The 27134-nt window shown below is 41.3% G+C and overlaps 1 protein-coding gene and 1 pseudogene across 1 annotated transcript in view; both read right to left on the minus strand.

Moving 5' to 3' along the window:
• LOC135706300 (neuroligin-1-like) overlaps positions 1-27134 on the minus strand; it is a 762843-nt gene that overhangs the window by 146613 nt on the left and 589096 nt on the right. The window contains exons 9-11 of the mRNA XM_065227888.1: positions 9457-9654; positions 9015-9400; positions 8665-8810 (exon numbers count right to left, since the gene is read on the minus strand). Coding sequence (XP_065083960.1) covers positions 8665-8810; positions 9015-9400; positions 9457-9654 — 730 coding nt within the window. The remainder of the gene's footprint in view (positions 1-8664; positions 8811-9014; positions 9401-9456; positions 9655-27134) is intronic.
• LOC135706353 (histone H2B-like) lies at positions 16275-16650 on the minus strand (annotated as a pseudogene).

The raw sequence follows: 27134 nt of genomic DNA on the forward strand, positions 1-27134 counted from the left end.
GACTGCCCAATACGGACCTACGCGTCAACAGCTAGCAGCTAGACAGGTGATCGCAAAGAAACTCTCCACGTTTTCTGGGGATCTTACTGAATGGCCTCTCTTTGTAAGTAGTTACCAGCATTCAACAGATGCATGTAGTTTTTCAGACTCGGAAAATCTACTGCGTCTACAATGTTCGTTGAAAGAAATCGCAAATAAGTTGGTGAGCAGCTTTCTGCCACACCCATCGACAGTATCTCAAATTGTGTGAACTCTACAGACCTTGTATGGGAAACCCGAGCAAAGCAAAAAATGTTTGATGGGCTGGTATCAAAAGTACGCATTGCTCATCCGAATCACAATCAACGTAACATTGAAAACCCCGTCCCATTTTGCAATAGTAAAAATTCAATCAGACCCCGGAAAAATCCTAGGACTACGAAAAATGCTTCAAACAGCATTCATTGATTTCCCTCGTGATATTTATGACCCAATCAATCGAACCCGGCGCATATATCTGTGTCGCAGAGCTTTCCTGGCACTCCAACCCCATCAATCAATGCTCGTACCCCGAGCAATTCTAATAAAAGTTTACAACCTAACAATGGGTATCGTACCAGAAGGGGCTGCAGTGTCCCGACCGGACTGACTTTGTCCCTATTACTGGGAAGGCCACTTTGCATCTATTGGCAGTAACCGTGGCCTTGCTTTTTCAGCCTTGTAGGACGGCTACCAGTCGGAACCGTTATTTGCACTAAAACTAAAACGATATGACATTCACCTTTCCAACGAACCTTGACATGCCTTCATCGAACCCCGTGGAGAAAATTGAAGCTTGCTCTTTTCCCAACATAGGCATAAATCAAAGAGCAAGCGTTCATAAAAATTTATGAACTGACGGAAAATTTGCTTTGTCATTTTTTGTTTCTTCTGTTGATCTACACTGAACCAATATGACATATTCCTGTTATGTGAAATTCTAATAAATTTGCGCTATAAGATAATCCAATGAAAATGATATGATTGAAAATGTGTCAGGTAAATTCTATATGAATATCTGATACATTTACAATGCTGATAATTTGGTAACATTTATATGATCGTCATATGATAAATGAAAATTGGTCAAATTACAATAATTAACTGAAATGGATTTGAAACCCATAAGCAAAAGCTTTACTTTTCAGCACAATATAATATATGTGTCATAAATCAATCGAAGTAAAGTTTATGTGAAAATCACATGAAATTTACTTCTTCTTTTGACACATATATTTAATCGATTTCTAAAAATAAATCGAAAAATAAACATCAGGTAGTGGGAAGCTTTCACAGTTGTGTCTTTTTTATTGTAGCTGATTTGGGATTCGATCAAGAACTGTTGAGGTGCGATGCTTCGGTGTCTGCGCTCGATTCCACTGGGCCACGGCTTACTTCAAGATTGAGCTCGTTCAATTAGCATGAAGTAAGAACAGCTCTCCCGACATGGAATGTAGTGCAACTTTATGCTCGTTTTGCTAGAGTGAAGAAAAATAGCACTGGCAAATTTATGTTCCGTTTCGGTGGTGTCGTTTGTTCAAATCTTTCTTAATGCTCCTGTGTACAATAAAACAACGACTACATTATATGATTTCATGGAACTGGTTCATGAAGTTCGAGGGCTAGTGCTGGAATCTGAATTAGCCGTAGAAGGCTTACAATTAGAATCTTAGCAAAGTAAATATTGCAGTAGAATATTTTTTTTCAATTTCAATACATTCTTTTTCGGAACCCCTTATCTTATGGAACAATAACAAAGAAGGATTATTCAATACAGTATCATTGTTGTTAGCTATATTTAGTTCGACTTATCATTTTAATGAGTGTACGATAACATCGTTGAAAATTGTTTCAATAATATATGAAGAACAATCATGTAAGATGTATTTTATTGGGAGCGATATTCATCCCAGAAAAACATGCCAAAACAAATGTTTGTTGTTGGATTTCTTAAAAGGCAAATCTATATGACTATATAATGATTGGGATAGATCTGTTTACAATCTTTAAACGTCAAACATCAAAGGAAGCTATTACAATGAGATATACATGTTTTCCTATCCTGCAAAGTTAAATGACTGTCCAATAGTTGCTACATGTCTGTTTACACGCAAAATATCAACAAACGTCAAAAATCGTTAAAAGCAACTCCAATAAAATAAACATAAATATCTTATAAGATATATCTTTTAGTGACTAATATTCATCATGAAAACAGGTATATTTTACTGAATTTTCTCATAGTGCAAACTTATATGATTTTCCATTAGTTTCTATATGTCTGTTCCCACCCATGACATATCAACAGTTTTTCACCATGAAATATATCAGACAATATTCATATACATCTTACCTATCGCTAACCACGTTCGAAGCAAAGTATTATCAAGTACTAAGTATGTGAAATTACGATAGAAATCATTCCATATCGCAGTCATAGTTTTTAAGTGATAATCCAATGGAGTCTATCAATCATCACATAGAATGAATAAATCTGCTGACATTGCTATGTTATAAGATGGATCCAATAAACGGTACATGTCGATTTGTTTCAGTGTAGCGCCGCGCCGAATAGGGGCGACCTTCAACGGATGCAGCCACGGATCGGTGAGTCCGTAATAGACTGAGAATGTCGGCCCGAAAAATCCGTTTGGCTCCCGTTTGTCCGGTTCGGGTTTTTTGTTTTGCCTTTCGCGAGCAATTGCCCCAACATGGAAGCATTAGTGAGAAAGGAAAATATTTGCGTTCGAATGAATTGGAAGCATTGTCTCCGGAAAAGTAGGGCCACCGAGTGATGGCGTAGGAGACAAAACAATAAACATCGTCCGACTGACGCGGAAAGGGAAATGTCTTATTTAGTCCGTGACGAACGATGATAACAGATTGGCGCGGATGGACACAAGCAAGCAGGCAGACAGGCAGGCAGGCAGACGGAGTGTCGCCATTTGGTGCGGGCAAAATTGAAATCCAAATGGATTGATTAAGATTTTTCGAATTAATCTGCCAAATGGATTTGGCAAATCAATCAAAATTGTTGCTTAATTTTGCATTTTAAAGATTTGCTCAAAAATCACATTGAATCAACGAGCCCCAGTTTCGGATTCTTAGAAGTCAACACTACTTAGAAGATCATACTCAAAATGCTCGAATGTTGAAATTTGCACCACATCAGAATCCTCCGTTTTTGGCTCTGGCCTAACATACACAGTTCAAAGCAGCCACAGCTGTTTTTAGTTCGTCACAGACAGTAAATTGACAGGCCGTTTGTCGTTGTTTTTCCGTCATTTTTTTTTCTGCTCTTATTCAACATCTCTCTTTCTTTTTGTTTTTTGCTGATGTGGAAAAAACAATCGTCTTCGAATGAAAATTCAATTAGTGTGTCTCTGTCTCCGGTTTTGTCGTCGGCAGTTATTTTGGGAGAGTGGAAGGATGAAAAGTTGGAATCGGAATTCCGGCATGTCAAAGCAGCGCAGAAGGGAAGTTTGAACATTTGATGAATATAATGAAATGGGCGTTTTTTTCCGTCGTCGTTGCGATAATAAAAATGCCGGGTGCCATAGTGGATGCTGTGAAAAACAAACATCGGGTCCGATGGAGGTATGATTCCTTTGCAAAGGTGAGGAATTCCGTAGAAGAAGTGATGCCAGTTTTTCGGTTCATGCAAGGATTGCCAGAGGGCATTGGCGTAACTAATGGGGGTGCCAGGGGGCCAAGGCCTCCTCCAGAATTATCTAGGCCCCCTCCAGAATTTTTGGTGTTTGTTTTTGACTCACCTGTATTTTGTCAAGCTTGTTAAGTTCAATGCTACTATTTAGCAGTGATTAATAAAATTGGACCACCAACAAATATTTTTTAAAGTCCTTTATGTTGATTACTTTTGTTATGTTCTGGACTAGAAGAAACAATTTTGAAAAATTATATTATATCAAATCGATGGCAATAAGACGTCTTCAGGGTCTACAAATTGGCCATGAGCCCAGGAATTTTTCTTTAACTTGTGGAAACTTCGTAAAGCTTCGTAACGTAAAACATAGAAGTTCAAAGAAGATTTTAGAAATTAAGTAAACTTGGTAGAAATACTGGGAAATTCATAGGCCTTCAGAAAATTTCGTAGAAAAAGGAACTTGGAGAAGTTCTGAAAACTGCGTAGAAGTAGAGAATTCGTAGAAGTAGAAGTTAAAGGTACATTTATTTTAGGGAAGCTCATTATTGATCGGGAACCTCTACATAATTTCAGGTTTTTTAGCCTGATGGACTTGAAATAGTTGTGGAAATTCAACAGCAAACTTTGTAGAAGATTTTCGAATTTCGTAGGATTCTCAGGAGCTGCGTAAAACTTCATATAAGTGTAAGGCATTTTGAAAAAGTTCAGGAAATTTTTTAAAAGATCTAAAAATAGTTCAATAAACTTCTAAGAACTTCAGGGATCTTCGCTTCAGTGTAAGGAACTTCGTTCCAGTTTTTCAGAGATCTTACTTAAAAAAAGCTCTATGAACTTCTTGGAGGTTTTGGGAACTTTGCTAAGCTCAAGGAACTTTCTAGGTGTTCAAGAATATTTGTAGATGTCTTAGCTGTCTTTTAACTTCTAGATATTCAGAGATCTTTGTAGAATTTAAAGCAATCGAAAAAAAATATGTAATGTAAGTTGTAAGTTGAGGAAATTTTGTAAAACCTAAGTTTTGTAGATGTTCAGGAAACGTTGTATGGGTTGCAAGATATTCTTTCAAAAATTCTTCCTAGACATCAGGAAATATTCGTAAGATCTCCATATAGTCCACGATATTAGTAAAATTCACTGGATATTTGGTAGGTTGTAGGTTGATCAGGAAGTATTCAAAAGTTTTCCAGCTAATGGAATCAGATGGAATCTTGAATGATGAATCTTGATTTTATGGCCATATTTGTACATTCTCTATACGGAAGACCCGTGCCTTGGTGTTTTAGCTATATTGTCACAAATTTCCGGGCAGAAATGTCAATTTTTGCATATACCTAATATGTATAAATTTCTTTCTTTTCGATGAATTGTATGCCCGGAATTCAGCTGCCGGATAGTTTGCATAGATCAGCACATAAAAAATTCCATGCTTTTGGTGTGTATTTTTTGATTAAACAAATTACCTGAAAAAGCTCTTTCCTGTATAATGTACGTGTAAATAATAAATTGATACCAAATAGGTTTAACCACAACTAACTAAATTTAAAATATTAAAAACATCCCAACTTTTGTAAAAATAAGTTTAATTACTATCAAGTTATAAACAGGAACACAATCATGCAAGTTTCGAGTTCATTCCTTTTGATTAGAAATATAGTTATATCTTGATTTTGTTAGTTAGTTCTTACATTAAAAAAAAATGTGATAAATGCTTTATTACTTTTTTTTTCAATTCAAATATCAGAATCATGCAAAATACCGTATCTTAAAAACCTGATGAAATTTAATTATAACTTGATTATTCACAATTTTTGCCACATGTGAAGATTTTTCGAAATTTTTGATTCCTAATTTTTTCTTACTTTCTTATCTCGAACAATTTTTCTCTCGAGAATTGCTGTGAGTCTCAGAATCTAGGTAAGTTTCCAAGGATCTTGAATTACGAATTTCGAAGACCAGGAGAATAAAAACTTGTCGAAGCCTATGATATAGATTTTTTTAAATTCAATAAATTTATTTTGAACAAAATTTCGTCCACAATTTTTTTAAGAAGGCACATTTATTTTGTGGAGTTTTTTTTTTAACTTTTGATTAGGTCAAACATACAATTAGTATTTAAATTCTTATTTGTTTTTAATATTAATCTACTAGAATTTTGATGAAATGACTGTCCAGGAAAAGGATATTGAAATTTTATTATAGTCTTATAATTGATCTGAATTCGTTGACTTTTATTAACATTTGTATTCGAAGAATTAATGCTTACAATTTGTATCAGAGATATCCTTTTTTATTAGTTACAAAATCTTGCAAACATATGGGTTTGGGATTACAAAACTATTTTCATTGTAACATTAACAATGTTAAGAATTGTGCATCTGCAGCATATGCATGTACGCAATTAGTGGATTTATTAGTTATTTCGACGCTTTTTAACAATGCTTGACATTTCCCAATTTTTTAAATTATTTCCTGCATTGCTACCGATGCGTACAAATATTTCTGATCGATTGGTGATAAAATTATTAAAATTGGTCCAGGAGCAGCTGAGTTATTAACGTTCAAAATCTTTCATAATTTCGTTACATGTTCCATTTTCAGTTTTCACAAAGCGTACCCCCATATTGAAATCACCGACGTAGTTCTACATCAAAAAATTGTGCATCTTGAACATTTTCCTACGTCCTAAATGTATTACATTTATTCTGTGTGCACTTTACCTTGAAACAGCCAGAATTTTATACAATTATAAAATTCAAACTCCTAGAATTTAATTTCAGTTCCTGTGTCTAAAATTTGACTGATGGTGATATATTCAAAATAAAAAAAAATCTAGTTACAAAATTCATGAAGTTACCTAACCCTGATAATTTTCTTAAGTTTGAGATGCTTACATTTATAAGATCCGGACTGTGATTTAAGTACAAAAAACATGAACAAACGATCATTGCTTGTTCAAAATCAGTAAGCGTTTAAGGCTCTCCCAATCGAGGCCCTTATCGTTTTTATGGAATAAATATAATCAAATTTATTGTTTCACCATTAAAATACTAGTAAGCCTCAATGTCATTTTTTTTCAATGTCATATTATTGGTCACAGAAAAAAATGTACCCAAAAAAAAATTACCTTGGACGCAATTGGAGTGATTGCAATTTGCAAAATTAAAAAAGTGAGCAGCAGACACCCTTCGGCCCCCTCCACATTAATTTTCTAGCTACCCCAATGCTATAGGGGAATAGCAAAGTAATAATTAGAATAAGTTAATGGCCTACTCTGGTATCGAAACATAATTTGATATTGATATGACAGCAAATTGATTAAATTAAATATCTTACACATAGCTTCATTAGTTAGAATAGCAAAATGTGAAATTAATTTGCTTCAATTTATTCTATTCTTTAGATATGGCAACGAATAACTTTGCTGCTACTCATCTATGGTCAGGGCTATGAGTAACCAGCTCCACAGAATGTTTTTTGGGTTACATGCGCTCCTTTAAGCAAAGCTGAACCAAAATGCTTTTAAATGTGGAGTGGAAATATTACAATTTAAAGATTGGCCATCAAGCTTACAGTCCGATTTCTTTTCGCTCGCTCTCTCGAGTCGTTCGGTGTTTTAAGTCGGTCATTGGGCGTGTTACCCTTCGCGAGTTTTCGCTTTGGCTAGCAATGTGTCGTCAGTTCTCGCCTCTCTTGTGGCAGTCGTTAAATCGGTAGAAGTGGAGTAACAATTGAATGCCTCCACTCACCCGTTGAAAAAAACAAAAGGTGATGGGTCGCCAAAGTTTGGATGCAACCGCATCCGTTCAAGATGCCCAGAAAAGGCCTCGCAAGAAAGCTCCCCGAAGAAGCAGATGTAGATCCAGTTGAGAAACGGGAAAAAGTGCCCCCACTGTTCACCTCGACGAAGAAACTCGCGTTGCTTAGGAATGAGCTAGCTAAAAATCAAATCCATCCACTGTTCAAGCTGTGCAGCACGGGAATCAAAATATTGTGCTCGACGCTACAAGTAAACAAATTCGCTATTATACTCTTCGTTTGGTTATCGAATTACGCTTTGGCGCCCGAAATGGTACAGGGAACTCATTTACCATCTAATGAACATTTCTGTGAGTGAACTATTTGCGAACGCTTCATGCGTCAAAACTAAACAAGGGGTAATTCGATGGTGTTTGAAAAATTTCAATTCATGTACACCTTTTTACATTTCGATTTTTATAATATGGCACCTGCCACAATAGTCAAAGGCACGAGCCAGTTTTGGAACATGTAAGTTGGAAATAATTGTTCATGGTTGTATTTACTTAGATTTATGGCAAAATATATGTTCTAACCTTGAATAGAAATTAAAGCTGGACCAATAGAAGATAACTGACTGGGAACTTTCCATGACTCAAGCCAAATTAATGATATTTCTCAAAAAACATCCTTCCGGCCTCAAAATTCAATACACTTTCTGACAATTTAATCGCCTTGTTCACGGGTGTTAAAGCCATTGTGTATCAATATTGGAGTGCAACACCAACGCCGAACAATAAAGGTTCATTAGAATAATTGGCAGGTGCTAATGCTAGCATCGTAACCACACTTTTGAATTTATAAACGCCTTCACAATAGGTCTACAGAAGCTACATCTACCGATGCCTCTTGTTTCCCATTCACTGACTCATTATACAATCCATATTTATCGCCACCCATTACGGATGTTTGCTCGTTTGCAAAAGTTCACAGTTCTCAATTAATCATCTCGGTTGAATAATCGGTTCCGACTTCTACGCCCAGCATGAGCTCAATCAGTGCCGAAGGAATTTTTAGAATGGAATTGTTATTTCTTCGGAAAATTGATACGCGGTTGAGTGATTCTGCTTTTTGTATGGCAGCACTTTTTCTTTTCTTCAAAAGAAAAACAAACCAACGGCAACCCTCGGCAACATTGATGTATTCCCACCCCCTGTTAACTCTCATGCTCCCTTTCATAACCCACATACCTGATATTGATTGGATGCTGGATCGGTTTGTCCCAGTCGGTGTACTCGTTCCGGACGGCCGAGAAGATTTCGTTCAGATGGAAGGTAAACGCATTACGGACGTACGTCCGTAGGAGTCGATTGCGTTGTTCTTCCTCCAGGCCGTACTAAAAGGTTTTGTTGTTGTTGTTGTTATTGAGTGCGTGTGGGTGTTTTCGATTCGAAACAGAATTCCCAGTATGAGGATGTGAACATGAAATGAAACAATAAATGTAGGCTCATTGATTGTACTGATTGTGTTCCAGGTAAACATTGACTGGGTGTGGGACAGTTAGGTGGAAAACTCATCATTTTTTTTCAGAAGTACTAACCTGAATGTCGGACGCACTGAAGTCGTTGTAGCTCTCGGTGGTCGTCATCCCGAGCATCAGCTCGCTGGTGATGAACCCCTCACCGGAGTGTTCCATGGCAAACTCCGGATCCAGTGAGTCCTCCAGCGGAAGAAATGGTCCCCAGGAAGGCATGAACCGTACGGCGGTCAGTCTTACACCCATCAGGGCCTCCAGTGGTTTGTCCCGCAGGCAGTCGGTGATGTCGTCGGTCGAAGGTTTTCGGGTGGGTTTACCCGTTGGTGGGTCCACTAGCAGATGGCACGCCATCTGCTGAGACACTTCCAACCGAATGGCGTCCGGATCGGGCATCAGTGCCCACGGACTGAGAGCGGATCCGCTGAGCAGAACCGCTCGGTGGATCAGACCTGAGGAATTGAAGGTGTCAGCTTCAAAGTCATTGAGTAGACGCATATGAACAAACCTATTCCCGCCTTGGAGATCAGAACCATGTTGGCCAGGGCCGCACCGGTATCGTGACCGACGACGGTGATCCGCTTTGGATCACCGCCGAACGCGGCGATGTTGTCTCGCACCCATTGCAGCGCGAGAATGATGTCCATTAAACCTAGATTGCCACCAGAACCACCCGGTGATGCAGAGGCACGAGTTTTGAGAAAACCTGCAAGAGAGAGAAATGCCTTTCACATTGCTTTCATAATGAAATCATATAAATTTAATTCAATGCAATCCAAATGGGGAAAAATTCAGGGTTGTTTCCAGATTTTCTCAATCAGGAGATTTTAATCAAAAAATAATCATCTTGGCTGCGATGGAAGCTGAAAGGGGTTATCCTTTTGTTGAACTTGTAAATCAACCGAACCATGGGGGAATGTTTGCTTTGTGCTCCTTTTGTCGTAAAATGTGCTATAAATTAGTGAAATATATGTTCGTTGTGTGTGTGCAAGTGTGTGTGCGTGTTTGCGTCGGTGAGATTGGGTAGGTAGAATATCATAAATTATGAACAATAATAATACGGTACCGGGCGATAGTTTAGTTGATTAGGTTTGGGAAAAATATTTCCATGGAAGGAGATCGTAGAATCAACAGATTTTATATTATGATTGCTGGACTTGTAAACAATGATGATTAATGTAAAAAGCTTAGAAAAAGGCTTTTCTACAGTGTGATTTTTAAGAAACTTCGATGCCTGTACCCTTTTTAGCATTAGTATAGTTGAGTCGCAAGTCCAATCATAGCCTTTGCCCAGAGAGGTCAAAACATGGTTTAACCCGAAAAAATCCTGGACTGGACCGGGAGTTGAACCCAGTCACCAAAAACGTGTTTTCAGATGCATGTTCGACGAAAATATCAGATGTCACGTCACGCGTTTTTTTAAATGTACGTTGATTTCGTGGTTTTTCGTCTAAAATCAGCACAGGTTGATAAATTTGAATGCCAAAGTTTCTTGAGAAGGACAATGTTTTTACTTGTTTCTGAATCAAAATTTATTGAGTGGATTTTGGTACACAGAAAATTTAATGAGTGCCAATTAGCGCTCATTACAACATCCTTTTACTTTGGTCTTGTTTAGGATTAATTTAACTGTAAAGAGCTGTCCACAGACCATGTCACATTCTATATCAAGCGTTAAATGATCGCACCATTTTACAAGGTAACATTTAATGTCTAATGAGATTCAACGAATCTCCCGATGAGATTCGGGAGATAAAGGAATCTCCCGATGCTAGATGATCTCTAGATGAGATTTAACAAATTTCCCGATAAGATTCTACAAATCTCCCGATGAGATTCAACGAATCTCTCAATGAGATTTAAAAAATCTCACGATGAGATGCAACGAACCTCCCGATGAGGTTCAACGAATCTCCCGATGAGATTCAACGAATCTTCCGATGAGATTCAACAAATCTCTCGATGAGATTCAACGAAACTCCCGATGAGGTTCAACGAATCTCCCGATGAGATTCAACGAATATCCCGATGAGATTCAACAAGTCTCCCGATGAGATTCAACAAATCTCCCAATGAGATTCAACGAATCTTCCGATGAGATTCACCGAATCTCTCGATGAGATTCAAAGAATCTCCCGATAAGATTCAACGAATCTCCCGATGAGATTCAACAAATCTCCCGATGAGATTCAGCGAATCTCCCGATGAGATTCAGCGAATCTCCCGATGAGATTCAACGGATCTTCCTATGAGATTCAACGAATCTCCCGATGAGATTCAACGAATCTCCCGATGAGATTCAACGAATCTCCCGATGAGATTCAGCAAATCTGCCGATGTGATTCAACGAATCTCTCAATGAAATTAAATGAATCTCCCGATGAAACAAATCAAATCTTCCGATGAGAATCAACGAATCTCCTGATGAAATTAAATGAATCTCCCGATGTGATTCAACGAATCTCCGAATGAAATTAAATGAATCTCCCGATGAAACAAACCAAATCTTCTGATAAGATTCAACGAATCTCCCAATGAAATTAAATGAATATCCCGATGAGATTCAACGAATCTCCCGACAAGATTGAAAGAATCTCCCGATGTGATTCAACGAATCTCCCAATGAGATTCAACGACTCTCCTGATGAGATTCAACAAATCTCTCGATGAGATTCAACAAATCTCCTGACGAGATTCAATGAATCTCCTGACGAGATTCAACGAATCTCCCGATGAGATTCAACGAATTTCCCTATGAGATTCAACGAATCTCCCGATGAGATTCAACGAATCTCCCGATGAGATTCAACGCCTCTCCTGATGAAATTAAATCAATCTCCCGATTAAACAAACCAAATCTCCCGATGAAACTTAACGAATATCCCGATGAGATTCAACGACTCTCCCGATGAGATTCAACTACTCTCCCGATGAGATTCAACAAATCTCTCGATGAGATTCAACAAATCTCCCGACGAGATTCAATGAATCTCCTGACGAGATTCAATTTATCTCCTGACGAGATTCAATGAATCTCCCGATGAGATTCAACGAATCTTCCAATGAGATTCAACGAATCTCCCGATAAGATTCAACGAATCTCCCGATGAGATTCAACAAATATCCCGATGAGAGTCAACAAATCTCCCGATGAGATTCAGCGAATCTCCCAATGAGATTCAGCGAATCTCCCGATGAGATTCAACGGATCTTCCTATGAGATTAAACGAATCTCCCGATGAGATTCAACGAATCTCCCGACGAGATTCAGCGAATCTGCCGATGTGATTCATCGAATTTCCCAATGAGATTCAACGACTCTCCTGATGAGATTCAACAAATCTCTCGATGAGATTCAACAAATCTCCCGACGAGATTCAATGAATCTCCTGACGAGATTGAACGAATCTCCCGATGAGATTCAACGAATCTCGCTATGAGATTCAACGAATCTCCCGATGAGATTCAACGAATCTCCCGATGAGATTCAACGAATCTACCGATGAAATTAAATCAATCTCCCGATTAAACAAACCAAATCTCCCGATGAAACTAAACGAATATCCCGATGAGATTCAACGACTCTCCCGATGAGATTCAACGGCTCTCCCGATGAGATTCAACAAATCTCTCGATGAGATTCAACAAATCTCCCGACGAGATTCAATGAATCTCCTGACGAGATTCAATTTATCTCCTGATGAGATTCAATGAATCTCCCGATGAGATTCAACGAATCTTCCAATGAGATTCAACGAATCTCCCGATGAGATTCAATGAATCCCCCGATGAGATTCAATTAATATCCCGATGAGATTCAACGAATCTCCCGATGAGATTCAACAAATCTCCGAATGAGATTCAACGAATTTACCGATGAGATCTCCAAACCCGGGACAATATTGAGGCAGTTTAAACTAAAATCGTTAGATTTATTTTGGACTGAGAAATTCATCAACATAAGCATTCCCAATTGTGGAAATGTCTTGAGTGACTATGATAACTAAGCAGAGTGACAATGACCATCCTATGTCTCTAGGACAGGTTCCGAATTCCTCAAAACATGTGGCCTTAACAATGCCTGATTTTTTTTTCTGGTATACCAACATTTTCTTAAGTTCATGGATAATTCATTAGAGATCATGTCATTTGAACAGTGGCTTTCGTTACTCAATATCCCTGAAAAAGGTTCCAGAAGCCCTTGAGGAAGTTGCCATTATTTGATTTCAACAGAATCAGACGTATTGCACATCAACATTCTCATAATCTCTTGAAAATGCCACAAAAGACCATGCTAACTGAGTAGGGTGACGATGACCACACACAGAGCAGGTTCCGGAATCTAACAAGTGACATATCAAAATTTTCAGAACTGAATAAATGAAAGATGAATTAGGGTGGCTAAAACTACCGCTTCATCAAGCTCAATCGATTTCAAATCAGGTCCTGATAATTCTCCCAAAATTTTAGCTTATTTGCAAGCGAACTCATACTGCACTGGCCCTTTGAAGTTTATTTGGGAATTAGTCTTCTTTCTTTCCTTTATTTATCGTCGGTCTCTGTTCCGCATTCTAGTGCCAATCACCGACGGACATCGATTGCCATCCATTGACGGCAATCGAGAATGTGCAGGAAGGCAGCTTCCACACCTGCGTAGGATATTGCACCCATTCAACACACATGGGCCGGGACCAACGGCTTTACTTCCCTTCCGAAGGAAGACGTGACCAGAGATTTGTATGCCTTAGAAAAATCCCACCGACTTCGGCTGGGATTGAACCCAGACCCATTGGGGTGTTAGAAAGCAGTCACACTTACCACTACACCACCGGCGCCGGCTGGGAATTAGTATGGTTCTCATCGTTCTAGTTCTTCGCTGTAATGATCTATGGAAAAGTTTGCTATCTGTACTAATGTGAAGTTTGCCCTGCTACAACATTGATCCAGACCAAGTTTGGATTGAACGTCAGGATAATACGTTATTAATTAATTAGGAAGATGGTGTTCTTATGACATGCTCCTTAAACTGCTCAATTGGCAACATTGGTGTCCTTGGTGGGAAAAATAGGACAAAAATCTAGGTAACTACACTCCCGATCATAAGTTTAAGGACACCCCCAAAAAACATGACAAATTTGTTATGTTCATATCACTGTCATGTTACCTCCAATTTTCGTTCTCTTTAGATCATTTGAAAGGTATTGAATGGAACTTTCCTCGTAGAAAAATTGTTCAATATAATTTTCAAATTTTGTGTGCTAAAAGTTCACAAAAAGCTACAATATTTTTCAAAATTTACTCTGAAGAATCGTGACTGTTTTTCTCAGAATTGGGTTGGCCAAATTTTGAAATAAAAGTAGTAGTAGAACACTTATGCTATACCATTCATACCATTCAAATAACCTTTGGAGATCGAAAATTGCACGTAAAATGAGAGATCATTGAACAAAACATATTTGCATGGTTTTTTGGGGGTGTCCTTAAACTTATGATCGGTAGTGTATGTCGTAAGTGCAAGTTTCAGTGTCACCCTGAAAGCAGTCGATTAATCATTTCAGAATATAAATATGAAATATAATCGAAAGCTGGTCTTTAGCAAAGTTGTAGCTGATCAAAATTCCCTTATTTGCAGTTAGATAACTTTTCATATATTTCTACAGCAAAGGGCTAGAGCGCTCAGAACAAATAGTTCACTTTTTACATGGTAATTTTCATATAGACTGCATAGGGTCAGTGTAGAACGAGTTTGCATCAAAGTTAACTAAAATTATGAGAGTATTAACAAATTTTGATTTATAATTATTTGAGCTGGGTGGAGCAACATCGATATTTTCAATCACCCTAAGACTCGATATGTTACATTGGAACAATATTCCTTTAAGTTTTACTTGATGAGGCCAATAATCTGCTGCACTCTCTGACCTAGCAGGAACTTACCAAGATATCAACAATTCATCATATTGGGGACGAAGGATGGGACGCCGCCTCTCCGCGTATTATATGGAAATTAAAGGACATCCGGATGAAAGATCCTGGTACAATCTCAGCTGTACAACGTTTCAGTGAGCTAGTATTTACAAAAATCAGATGCTACCAGATAGTCTACACGGACGGCTCGAATGCTAGCGGTAAGGTTGGGGATCGGGGTCTCCGGTCCACAGCTTAACTTCCATAAAGGCTTCCAGATATGACTTCCATCTTCTCTGCCGAAGCAGCAGCGACCTTTTCGGCCATCACGGAAGTAGATTCTACACGGAAATCCATCGTCACTGATTCTGCCAGCGTGCACAAGGCTTTGGAAGCGCAAAGGATTCGTCATCCGTGGGTTCAGGAAATCCGCAACGTAGCAAAGCAAAATACCATTTTCCTGTGGGTACCAAGCCACAGCGGTATCCCTGGAAACGAGCGGGCCGACAGTCTAGCGGCAGTTGGGAGGGACTCGCCGTTTCTTACAGATGAGATACCAGCACCAGACATTAAAACTACAAGGGACAGCCCTATGGGGTTGTACGCAATGGTGACGTAGGACTACGTGGTCTTATATAATAAATGATAATGTGTAGGTATTAGGTATTAATCTGAACCATATTTTAATTATTTTCCTTACCTCATTTTTATATTTTCATTTTCTGTTCTATTTACTATCGTACAGATTCGTCTGGAATCTGATGAAATATTGCTTGGAGCCAATGCCCATGATTGTGCTGGGTAATTAAAATATTTATACAACAGATTGCGTTCAACGTATCCACATCGTATAATGGCCGCATCAAGCAGATCGCTCGTAAGTTCACCGGAGGAAAGGCTCCTCTCAAACAGATGGCCACCGGAGGAGTGAAGAAGTCTCATCGCTACCGGCCAGGAACTGTCGCTCTGCGTGAGATCCGTCGTTACCAGGAATCGACCGAGCTGCTGACTGCAAGCTGCCTTTCAAGTGTCTGGTCCGTGAAATCGCCCAGGACTTCAAGACCGATCTGCGCTTCCAGAGCTCGGCCCTTAATGGCGCTACAGGAATCCACCAGCGAGGCCTATCTGGTCGGTCTGTTCGCCATCCACGCCAAGCGTGTCACAATTATTTAATGTTCCATTTTCTTTCACAAAGTGTACCCCCATATAGAAATCACAGACGTCAAAACTGTACGGTCGTGTCATGGATACAACCTCTTATTCTTTTTGTCAACATTATTTTCATAAGACAAATCAACTGATTTCTTATCGCGAACTTTCGAACATTTAAAAGTTCAATAAATCATCAAAACCTCTTTCACGTTGGAAATCGATTTGTGGCCCTGAAAAGGGCCGATTGATTGTTTGGATGGTACGAATCTACTTTGAGCTGATGTACTTGGTGACGGCCTTGGATCCTTCAGAGACAGCGTGCTTGGCCAACTCACCTGGCAGCAGCAGACGGACCGCAGTTTGGATTTCGCGGGACGTGATCGTCGAGCGCTTGTTGTATTGAGCCAGACGGGACGACTCAGCAGCAATACGTTCGAAGATGTCATTGACGAAGCTGTTCATGATGCTTATGGCCTTCGACGAGACTCCGGTGTCCGGGTGGACCTGCTTCAACACCTTGTAGATGTAGATAGCATAGCTTTCCTTCCAGCGCTGTCTCCTCTTCTTCTTCTCTCCCTTGACGATGACTTTGTTGCGCCTTTCCAGACTTCTTAGCGGCCTTTCCACTGGTTTTCGGTGCCATGATGAAATTGTTCACTTCCAGAAGAGAATAACTGATAGTCGTTTCGACGGTGGTGTCTCGTTTTGTGCCCGTAGCATAAGAAGCGAAACTCCTCCCCTTTTCAGTATTTTGCTGTATGTATAGTTCCCTCCCTGAATTAATAATATGCTACTCGACGCAGGTATAAGTATACCCTCGACGAGTGAAATAAACCGACCTATCTGGTAAGTCTGTTTGCCATTCATGCTGAGCGTGTCACAATTATGCCAAAGGACATTCAGTTGGCTCTTCGTATTTGTGGTGAACGCTCTTAATTTCTCCGTCGCTATCAAAACCGGCCCTTTTCAGAGCCACTAAAAGATTCCACAAGAGAGTTGGGAAGGAAATTTCTACTCCTTACAACTGATCGCATCACAGTGAATCGTGATCTAAAAATTGCAACCAGCAAGTGCCCTAGATCCAAAAGCAGTGCGATGCTATGACGATGACTGTAAGGGGCTGGCAGAATTTGTTCTTTATTTAAATCTAGTGAGGATAGAATAAGGCAAAGTGAAAAATTGCACGGCGGGGGGGGGGGGGGGGGGGGTAGGGGATTGAACTCCCTACCCTCTGCTCAGTAAGCAGAAACGGTAACCACTGAACTACCGAACCTCGTCGTAATGATATATCGACATGTTTCGTCTACTTACTACTCTCTGACGACTGTGCTGGGGAAGCAGCATATGCATGTACGTAATTGGTGTGCTGTCGCGTTGCGCCGTGGAAGTGTCGCCACCTTCTCGCGTTCTGGCAAGTTTAATTGAACTTGCAAACACGAAACAAATGGTGCGTAAACGTGCCAATGAGCCAGCAGCGGGCCCTTCAAAGAAGGTGCTAATCAAGCCCAGCGCGTCGCAGGATGACGCCGGAAAACGAGTACTGCAAGCCAACCAGTATGCAGTACTCCCGGAAGAAAATGGCGATGGTGACGCTGTTCCCATTGCAAGACGAGAGCGGATTCCCCCGCTTTTCACGCCGGTGAAGGATGTTGCCAAGCTGGGTGCCGAACTGGCAAAACACAAGCTGCTGCCTCGCTTCAAGCTTTGCAGCATCGGTACAAAAATCATGTGCTCCAGCTTGGAGGAGTACAAACAAATAGGAAGTTTCCTGAAGAACAACAGCGTGGACTTCTTCACGCACGATCTGCCATCGAGCAAGCCACTGAAGGTGGTTTTGCGTGGATTACCGTCGTTCGAGGCTGCTGCGGTGAAGTCCGAGCTGGAGCGGCTTGGGCTCCAACCTGAGGCCGTGTTCCAGATGAACCGGCGTCCCAACCAAAACACCAGCCTCCGTGATCAGTTGTTCCTGGTGCATTTCACGAAGGGATCCACCAGTCTTGCGGCTCTGAGATCCAAAATCCGGGACCTGTTTCAGGTCATCATCAGTTGGGAGCATTACAAACCCCAACATCGTGATGTAACGCAGTGTATGAACTGCCTCTCATATGGCCATGTCACCAAAAACTGCCACATGAAGACAAACTGCGGCAAGTGTGCTGGAACTCACTCAACTGCGTCCTGTGAGTAAGTCGATGACATCGAGCCAACGTGTGTCAACTGCGGTGGAAACCACCAAGCCTCCAATCGCGGATGTCCCAAGCGAGTGGAGTTCATTAATATCCGTCGGAAGGCCACAATCAACAACCAGCTCGGTCGCCTTCGTAATCATCGTTCGCCTCCTGTACTAACGGAAGTCCAGTACCCAGCTCTCCTGCCCCGTCGACATGTTCCGAACCTAGCCCCGCTTCCGCTCAACAACCAACAAGCCAATCCCACGAGTATCCAAATGGTTCCCAACACTTGGACAGTTCAGCATCGTCTCGCTGTTGCTGCGGCCCAGCCAATTCCAGATTCATCCACCGCCCCTGGTTTATCATACGCTGGTGCTGTCTCAGGTGAATCTGTCGACGATTCTCCGTTCACCTCGGAGGAACTTGTGATGCTCGTGGCCGAGGTCATCATCATCATGCGTACCTGCAAGACTCGATCTGAACAGCTACATGCTCCCTTGTCACTCGTCACCAAGTATGGACCGTGAAGCTATAAAAATTGCAAATTGGAACGCTTGCTCACTGACGAACAAGCATAGAGAGCTATCATCACCGAGACGCATCTGAAGCCCGAACTGAACGTATTCCTTCCCGACTTCCGGCTCGTCAGACTTGATCGCACCTGCTCTGGAGGTGGAGGAGTGGCCATCGCTGCAAGACGGAACATCAGTTGCCGGCTGCTACCAAACTTCCAGCTGAAAACAATTGAAACCATCGGAGTGGAGGTGAGCAAATCACTTGGCCCAATCACCATCATCGCGGCCTACTGCCCCAAGCAAACCAACATCAGGGACGGGTCGTCAGTGGCCCTCCGCAAAGACATCATCAAACTCACCCGGAGGAGCGGGAACTTTATCATCGCTGGCGATCTTAACGCAAAACATCAAGCTTGGGGCAACGGTCGGAGCAATAGAAACGGCATCATCCTCAATGAAGACCTGCAAGAGGGCCACTATACCATCTTGGCCCCGGACTCTCCCACCTGGTTGAGTCGGTCTGGGGTTCATGCGACCATCGACATCTTCGTAAGCAACATGGGACACAACGTCTCGCAACCTGTGGCATTCCAGGAGCTGAGCTCGGACCACTACCCGGTGGTGGCCGAAGTTGGATCCTCGGTAAACCGATTCGAAGATCCCAGCGCAACTACCATCGAGTCAACTGGGCGCAATATCAACACTGCGTCGACACAACCATCGACTACGATGTCCAACCGGGGACGTCGGAAGATGTTGACCGGTGTCTACAAACCATCAAGGAGGCGATTTCCCGGGCCAGGGAACAACACGTGCCAGTATCCAGACAGGTGAGTAACACTCTGAACCTTGACAGCCCTACCAAAGATCTCATTAGACTCCGTAACACCATTCGTAGGCAGTACCAGCGTACTGGCCTGCCTAACTTGAAGACCAATTGTAATCGATTAACAAAGATCATTCAGGCCAGGATGGTGGATCTCAGAAATAACGATTTTGCTAGTAAGATCCGCTCTCTCCCAGATTGTGCTAAGCCCTTCTGGAAAGTTACAAAAATTCTTAAAAACAAGCCTAGGCCCATTCCCCCACTGACCCCACTGGATCGTCCCGGCGACCCAGTGGTTTATCTGGTTTAACTCCGGAAGAGAAGGCTGCCGCGATAGGTCAACACTTCGTCAGCTCCCATAATCTCGGACAAAACATCGTCAGCCCTCATGAATCTGAGGTTGCAGAAAATGCAACCAATCTTCTTCAGATTCCTAACATTTTTCCAGAGGAATCCGAGATTACGGCTGACGAACTGTTGGCCTATATCAAATCATCTAAAAACATGAAGGCCGCAGGATTCGACAACATCCTGAATCTGGAACTCGAACACTTGAGTTCCAGATTCTACAACCATCTGGCACTGATTTTTAATCAGTGCCTCAGACTTGGCTACTTCCCCTCGTGTTGGAAGTCAGCTAAAGTCATACCCATCCGGAAACCTGGGAAGGCTCCGTCCTCTCCTTCAAGTTATTGACGAATCAGCCTTCTCTGAGGGTTATCAAAACTGTTTGAAAGAGCAGTCTACCACCGGCTCCTAATATCTGCCGAAGAAAACAACTTGTTACTCGAGGAACAGTTTGGTTTTCAGAAAGGTCGTTCGACCGTCCACCAGCTGACTCGAGTAACAAACATTCTCAGACGGAACAAGTCTGTTTCGAAAACATCTGCCATGGCGTTGTTGGACGTTGAAAAAGCATTCGACAATGTCTGGCATGATGGCCTGGTGTTCAAATTGCAGCACTACGGTCTTCCAATCTTCCTAGTGAAGATCATAAACAACTATCTACCAGACAGGACGTTCCGAGTCTCTCTGAATGGCATCTCATCGGATGCTTTCAACATCGGTGCCGGCGTTCCACAAGGAAGCATTCTTGGCCCCATCCTATTCAACCTGTTCACCTCCGATGTGCCGGCTCTCCCTGATGGTGGATCGTTGTCTCTGTTCGCAGATGACACATCCATCGTCTACAAGGGTAGGGTCATCGGAGCTCTGACTGCCAAACTTCAGAGAGGCCTGGACGTTCTGTCTGAATATTTCAACAGCTGGAAGATCCGTATCAACGCGGCAAAGACCCAGGTCATTATCTTTCCACACTCTAAATCTCCTAGACTTGTTCCGTCGGAGAATAACAAGATCTGCCTGAACGGCACAGTGGTGGAATGGTCCAAAAAGGTCGTGTACCTCGGGCTAACGCTAGACAGCAAGCTTCTTTTCAGGGAGCACGTTGACAAAACAAAAACCAAGTGCAACATCTTGATAAGATCGTTGTATCCACTTATCAACAGGAAGTCAACCCTGTCCCTGAAAAATAAGCTTGCTGTCTACAAACAAATCATCCTTCCTGTAATCGAGTACGGTATGCCAATCTGGGAGAGTTGCGCAAAATGCCATCACCTTAAACTCCAAAGGATCCAGAACAAGATCCTTAGGATGGTCCTAAACAGTCCCCCGCGGACTAGAAACTCTGAGATCCACTTCCTGGCTGGAATTCAAACATTAGAAGAACGGAGAGTATTCATCCTGGAAAGGTTCGGAGACACCTGTCTGAGATCAAATCATCAGATCATACGTGATCTAGCACGTTAGGTTAAGTTATACTCGTAGTTAGGTAGGTTATCACTTTTTTTCAATTCAAATAAAATACATCCCCAAAGGGATATTCTGTAAACTAGTTGAAAAACGCAAATATTAAATTAGAATATCAAATTAAACAAAGATGAAGAGCCAAGTAGGCTAATCAATTAAAATGATAAATCAATGTACTACCATAATCAACAGAAATAAACATAATTTTACTACTACTACAGATGACAACTCACAAGTTCCCCGATAAGAAAACTAATAGCAACTACTAAAGGGTGATACGGTCAAAATTTGGTCAAGGGAAAACGCGTGTAAATCGGTGAAATCGTTTATTTAAAAAATCAAATTAAATTTCTTTTTCAAGTTCAATTAGTATAAAATTCAGGAAAAATATTCAGTTAGGCTTCCGCTTTTCCAAATCCGAATTGCCGGGCCTTACGCTTGACCCCTGCCATCAGATTTTGTACAGCCACCTTGTCCACCTTCTTCGCCGCAGAAAGCCAGTTTGCCTTGAACTGCTGCTTGCCCTTAGCAGTTTTTTTGGTCTTCTTTAGTTTCCGCTTGACAATAGCCCAGTATTTCTAACGGTTGTAACGGTTGATTTGGCAACTTTTAGCGATTTTGCCAACTTTGCGTGCGAGTAGCTCGGATTTTCGCGATGCGCGAGCAAAATTTTGATACGCTGCTCTTCTTGCTTGGACGGCATTTTGACAACTGAAGAGTGAATTCCAAAATCAAAATAGGAGCAACATTCTACGCACACACACCTTCAAAATAAGGGGTGTTCAGGTTTTTTAAATGCAAAATTGAAAGAAATACGTCAAGTTGATATTGACCAAATTTTGACCGTATCACCCTTTAGTTATGTCGAAAACCCAGGGGGGTACATTTAGGCACCCTCTCCCATCAAAGAGACGAACCAGCCACTTTCTGAAAATCTCTATAATAAAGCAAAAAAAAAATCTTCAAAGTCTGCTGCACTTCTACGTTTCTTGAAGATTTTCCACGAAGTTCCACGAACGAAATTTCTTGAATTTAAACGTAATTTTCAGAACTGTCTCAAGTTCATGATGCTTCAAAAAAGTGCCCTTGTATTATAGAAAGGTTTCCAATCATTATTGAGCTTCCCTGAAATAAAATAACGCTCCCTTAACTTCTACGAAACGGCGCCGGTGGTGTAGTGGTAAGCGTGATTACCTCTCACCCCAGCAGGCCTGGGTTCAATCCCAGTCGGCGCCGCCGGGATGTTCTGAGGCATAACATCTCTGATCACGCCTTCCTTCGGATGGGAAGTAAAGCCGTTGGTCCCCGGTTCATGAGTTGATGGGTCGATAGGTAGGGTCTAGGTGTGGGAGCTGCCTTCCTAGCACGTCGGTAGCATTGGTGCTCAGCACGGAAAACAAGATCGACGGAAAAAACAAACCAAAGGAAAAAAAAAAAAATAACTTCTACGAAGCTCCTTAAATAAATTTTCCAATTCTACGCAGTTTTCAGAACTTTTCCAAGTTCCATGTTCCTACGATTTTTTTTTCTGAAGTTCCCAGAATTTCTACTAAGTTTCTTCAATTTTTTCATTGCTAAATTGTAGAGTCTAAAGACGTCTTATTATGCTATGGATTAAATATCGATATACTATAATTTCTCAAATTTGTTTCATCTATTCCAGAAAATTATAAAAGTAGTTAACGTAAAGGACTTTAAAGAAAATCTTTGTTTGTGGTTCAATTATATTAAAAAATAGTATCATCGAACTTGACAAACTGAATGATGACAAAATACCGGTGCGTAAAAAAACTAAAAATTCTGGGTGGGCCTACGTAATTCTGGAGGAGGTCTGGCCCCTTGGCACCCCCCCCCCCCCTAGCTACGTCAATGACAATATTGCTACCAGATTAAACAATCGTCCCGCCATCCTTGCATATAGGAAAACATAGTTCCTGTAGCTCAATGCCATCATGTAGAAACCCGACATTTATCCTAACAGGTAGCAAAAGCACTGCCAGTTCTACTGCCATCATCACCGTCATTCGATCGTTGCTGCTATCAACAATTTGAATATTTGATACCGTGGTGAACCGAAATCTGTGCAGGATTGAAATCCGTACACCTCATTGTATGAAATATACGGGTTTTGATTAATTTTTAAGGTGTACGGATTTTGGTCCCCCACGGTACCTAACCTAGCTAGCCCTCGTAAAATTCAATACATTCAATCCGCTTTCCGATCTATGACGACAGCGATGACAGCGCTGACTGGCAGCAGAACTGGATGTTGGGCGCTTTTTGGCAAAGTCATCGAAGGCGCGCGTTGGTCGGTCGGATTGAAACCATGAATAACTCTTTCGCTGCTAATGTTATGCATACAAGTGGATGCTGCTACCTTCGAATGCAGCTTAACATTACCTAGCATTCACCGAATTTGAATGAATCAGGTCAAATTCGATGCCCGTTCCCATGGACATCATGGCCAAGCGGTGGGTCTTTGCTGATATTTATTTTTGGTGCCAAGCAACTTCGCATTCCAATTTTGATTACACAAATGTTCGAACGTTTCAACTCCGTTTCGAGGCTATCCAAAAGTGGCTATTGTTCGGCATCTGGACGGCTATTTCCAGCTGATTTAGCACCGTCTATGCCACCTGATCGGATTTCGCTAAGACCTGGAAAATAAACCACTTCAGTCGCTTGATTTTTGACATGCCCGTCCCAAAAACTAGTCAACCTGATTTGGCGTGCAGCTCTCGGAGAAGGAGCTGACTTTATCGAATGTCGTCAGCCGGTTGTTGTTGATCCGGAAAACATGCGGTTCATGCAGACAAATTTTCCGGCTTCCCAACGACGACGGATAGCGTCGGCAAAGTTCAAATCTGCACGAATGCAGGAAATTGCATCGCCTATCGAATTGCACCATTCTTGACGGTATAGGTAAATATTTGTTCGTGCGCGGTTGAAACAGTATCAACTGACTCCGGCTTTTCGACTTGGCGACTACTGCCAAACGATAAACGGCTGGGGGGAAGTCTTGCTAGTGGAAGCTTAATTGCCTTTTGGTCCGGAAAAATAGGGTTTCGATTTACATGAAGCGTGAAATTTCACCCGGATGGGGGGTAAACGATGGTTGAAATCGATTTAAGGTTAGGTTGAATTTTGATTCGTTAACGTTCAGATGTGTCCTGTTTCAGCTCAAAAAATTAACATTCAACCGTCATAATTCCTCGCCAGTTCCAACCCCGCAGTGAAATCGAACCACTGCTGACCTTTTCAAGAAAGATCGTTCCTGGAGCAATCGGACAACCCATGAACCTCAGTTTCAAATAATTGTATTACTGAGATGATGGCCATTATTGTAAGGAAACTGCTGCTGCCGCAGGGTTCGGACGTTCTTACACTTGCAAAACAGATAGGACCATTCATCATTTTTATGCCATCTCACCACCAGCATGGCCTTTCGTCAGCAGAACACCATCATGTAATCGGTTGTCCGTTGTTCATCGTGGACCATGAGGAACGGATCAGGGCAAGTGTAACCCAGCGGGCTAATAGGAGAATAAATATTAGCCATTCGTTTATTGCTTTTATTGAGCTGCGGGTTTCTTCTCCCTTTGGTCTGTTGGCTGAACAAGGACAGAGGAATCGGAATCGGAATCGGAGCAGAATTGTTTATTTATCATTACTGTGGGTATTCTTTCGGTTCTCTCCGTTGCAATTTGTTCTCCGGCTGTTGTGCCCTGGGGTAGGAGGCATTGGGTGGACGATGATGGGATGGTCAAGTCTTTCGAGAATTCAGATGGGCAAAGGAATCATATTGCTTCTGGCACAGTCAATAGGAAAGAGCACTCTGGGGAAAGCGATAAGTTCAAACAAATAGTTGATTAATCAAATTTCGGCTAAAGTGGAATCGTTTCGGTTCAGGAGGCTTCGTTCCCCGAAGGACGTGTCTGGCTTTTTGTTTAAAGGTTAAACGATTTTATGTCGAAACAATGTTCGAGAAACAATTCGTGGAATCGAAATGGGATTTTTTGGTAGGGAGCTTGCTGTTTCTTGGTAACTGACGGAATATTGATGAAAAGGTAAACCTTAGAGATGCATTCAGCGTTTATCGATACTTGTAACGATTTTCAAACTTGATGCCGATTTACAGATAAGGTTCTTCAGAATAGCAATTTTTGAGATTTCTACCGATTTTTTAGTAATCAAAATGATTATTGCCTACTCGCACTCAACTGTCAGTGAAAACTATTTTAAAATAAATATTAATTTTTTTGGCGGTAACATTTTATAAGCTCAAAAAAGTATTCATCATTCATCAACCCATGAATCGATAAGCAGCTGATGGCTCATCCCAGTAATTCCTGAGAATCGAGAAATACTTTTATCTTTTATGTAATTAAAAAAGCTCCATTAGAATGTTCATTTCTTAACTGTCTGAAGTTTATTAAATTTTCCCTTGAATGTTGATTTCCGATACCACCCGGAAAGTTATTTCGATTTCCCTCGGAAGCTTCTCTGGTATCGCTCGGAATGTTCTTCCATCTTCTCCCGCCACTTTTTTTCAACTTTCCCCGGAATATTTAGCTAACTTTTGTAACCAGTGGTTTGTCTGTCTGTCTAAGATTGTTGAGATTGTCGCGAATTTAGTGTTTTGATTTAAATGTTATGATTGCCAGGAAAGGATTCAAATATTAGTTCCAAAACCACCCACCACCCACTGGACAGCACGCAACCACTCCACGAAGTTTCGCTACTCACAGCCAGATGCCGCTGACAGCAGGATTGTGAGGGCATCGAGAGGTGGTGTAAAGGGAGCCATCATGGGGCGAAATTGGGCTGAAGGAAAATGGATCAACGATCGAGAGCGCAAGGAAATCACCCGCCATCGTTGGTAGCCAATTGCCTGGCAAGCTAGACAAAACCGAAACGAATGTGATATACATACATCTATTCATACTGAAAGATCGTTATTCCAAAAGGGAAATAAAGTTATTAGTCTGCACGAGTCTTGAGGCGAGAAACTCGACCAGTAGTGGAGGAGGAGCCAACCTACTAAAAAATCCAGGTAAAAAATCCATCAACCCTAAGCTAGACCTGTGCGCAGATCAAAATATTTTCGGCGGTGGCGTGATATGTTGTTTTCTACCAGCGGCGGCGGCGTGGCGGCGTCACGCCGTTTGCTTTCGGCAGCGGCGGCGTGGCGGCGTTGCTCGGCGTGAGTTTATTTTTAATGATTTAGAAAAAAAAGATACTTTCCAAACCAATCGCACATGGACACAAAATTCTACCCACATTTGAGTTCAGATTACTCAAAATCGCTGAAACGTAGGTCACTCATAGTATGAGTAAATTTTCCGACACTTTCCCGGGAAAACTTCTCGACTATGGGGAAAATTCAAGAAAATTATACACAGGTTAGAAGTGTACTAGTAGACAGACAAAAACCACAATCAGTTTGCCTCGTATTCCAGAAGTTTTCCTCTGAATAGCTTCGAAAAAATTACTCATTCTATGAGTGACCTACGTTTTCGCGAATTTGAGTAACCTGAACTCAAATATGATTAACTCTTACTCAATTTTGAGCATTTTCATTGGCCGTGCATGCGGAATTTGTTTAGAAAAGTATGTCAAGTGCTTGCTAAAATTACAGGGGGTGGAGTCATATGGCAAAGTGTTACATTAAGTATAAGAAAAGTACGTATGTAGGGGTGGATAGTATATAAAAGCAATCTGTTGCATTACGTAATAGCCACTGCTTACTGCAAAACTCTATTTTTGCAGATGCTGCTATTTTCATGAATGAAGATTGTTTTATCCA

This window comes from Ochlerotatus camptorhynchus, unplaced genomic scaffold, assembly GCF_037179485.1.
Source record: "Ochlerotatus camptorhynchus isolate MF236.1 unplaced genomic scaffold, CSIRO-AGI_Acam_v1.1 ptg000277l, whole genome shotgun sequence".
NCBI lineage: Eukaryota > Metazoa > Arthropoda > Insecta > Diptera > Culicidae > Ochlerotatus > Ochlerotatus camptorhynchus.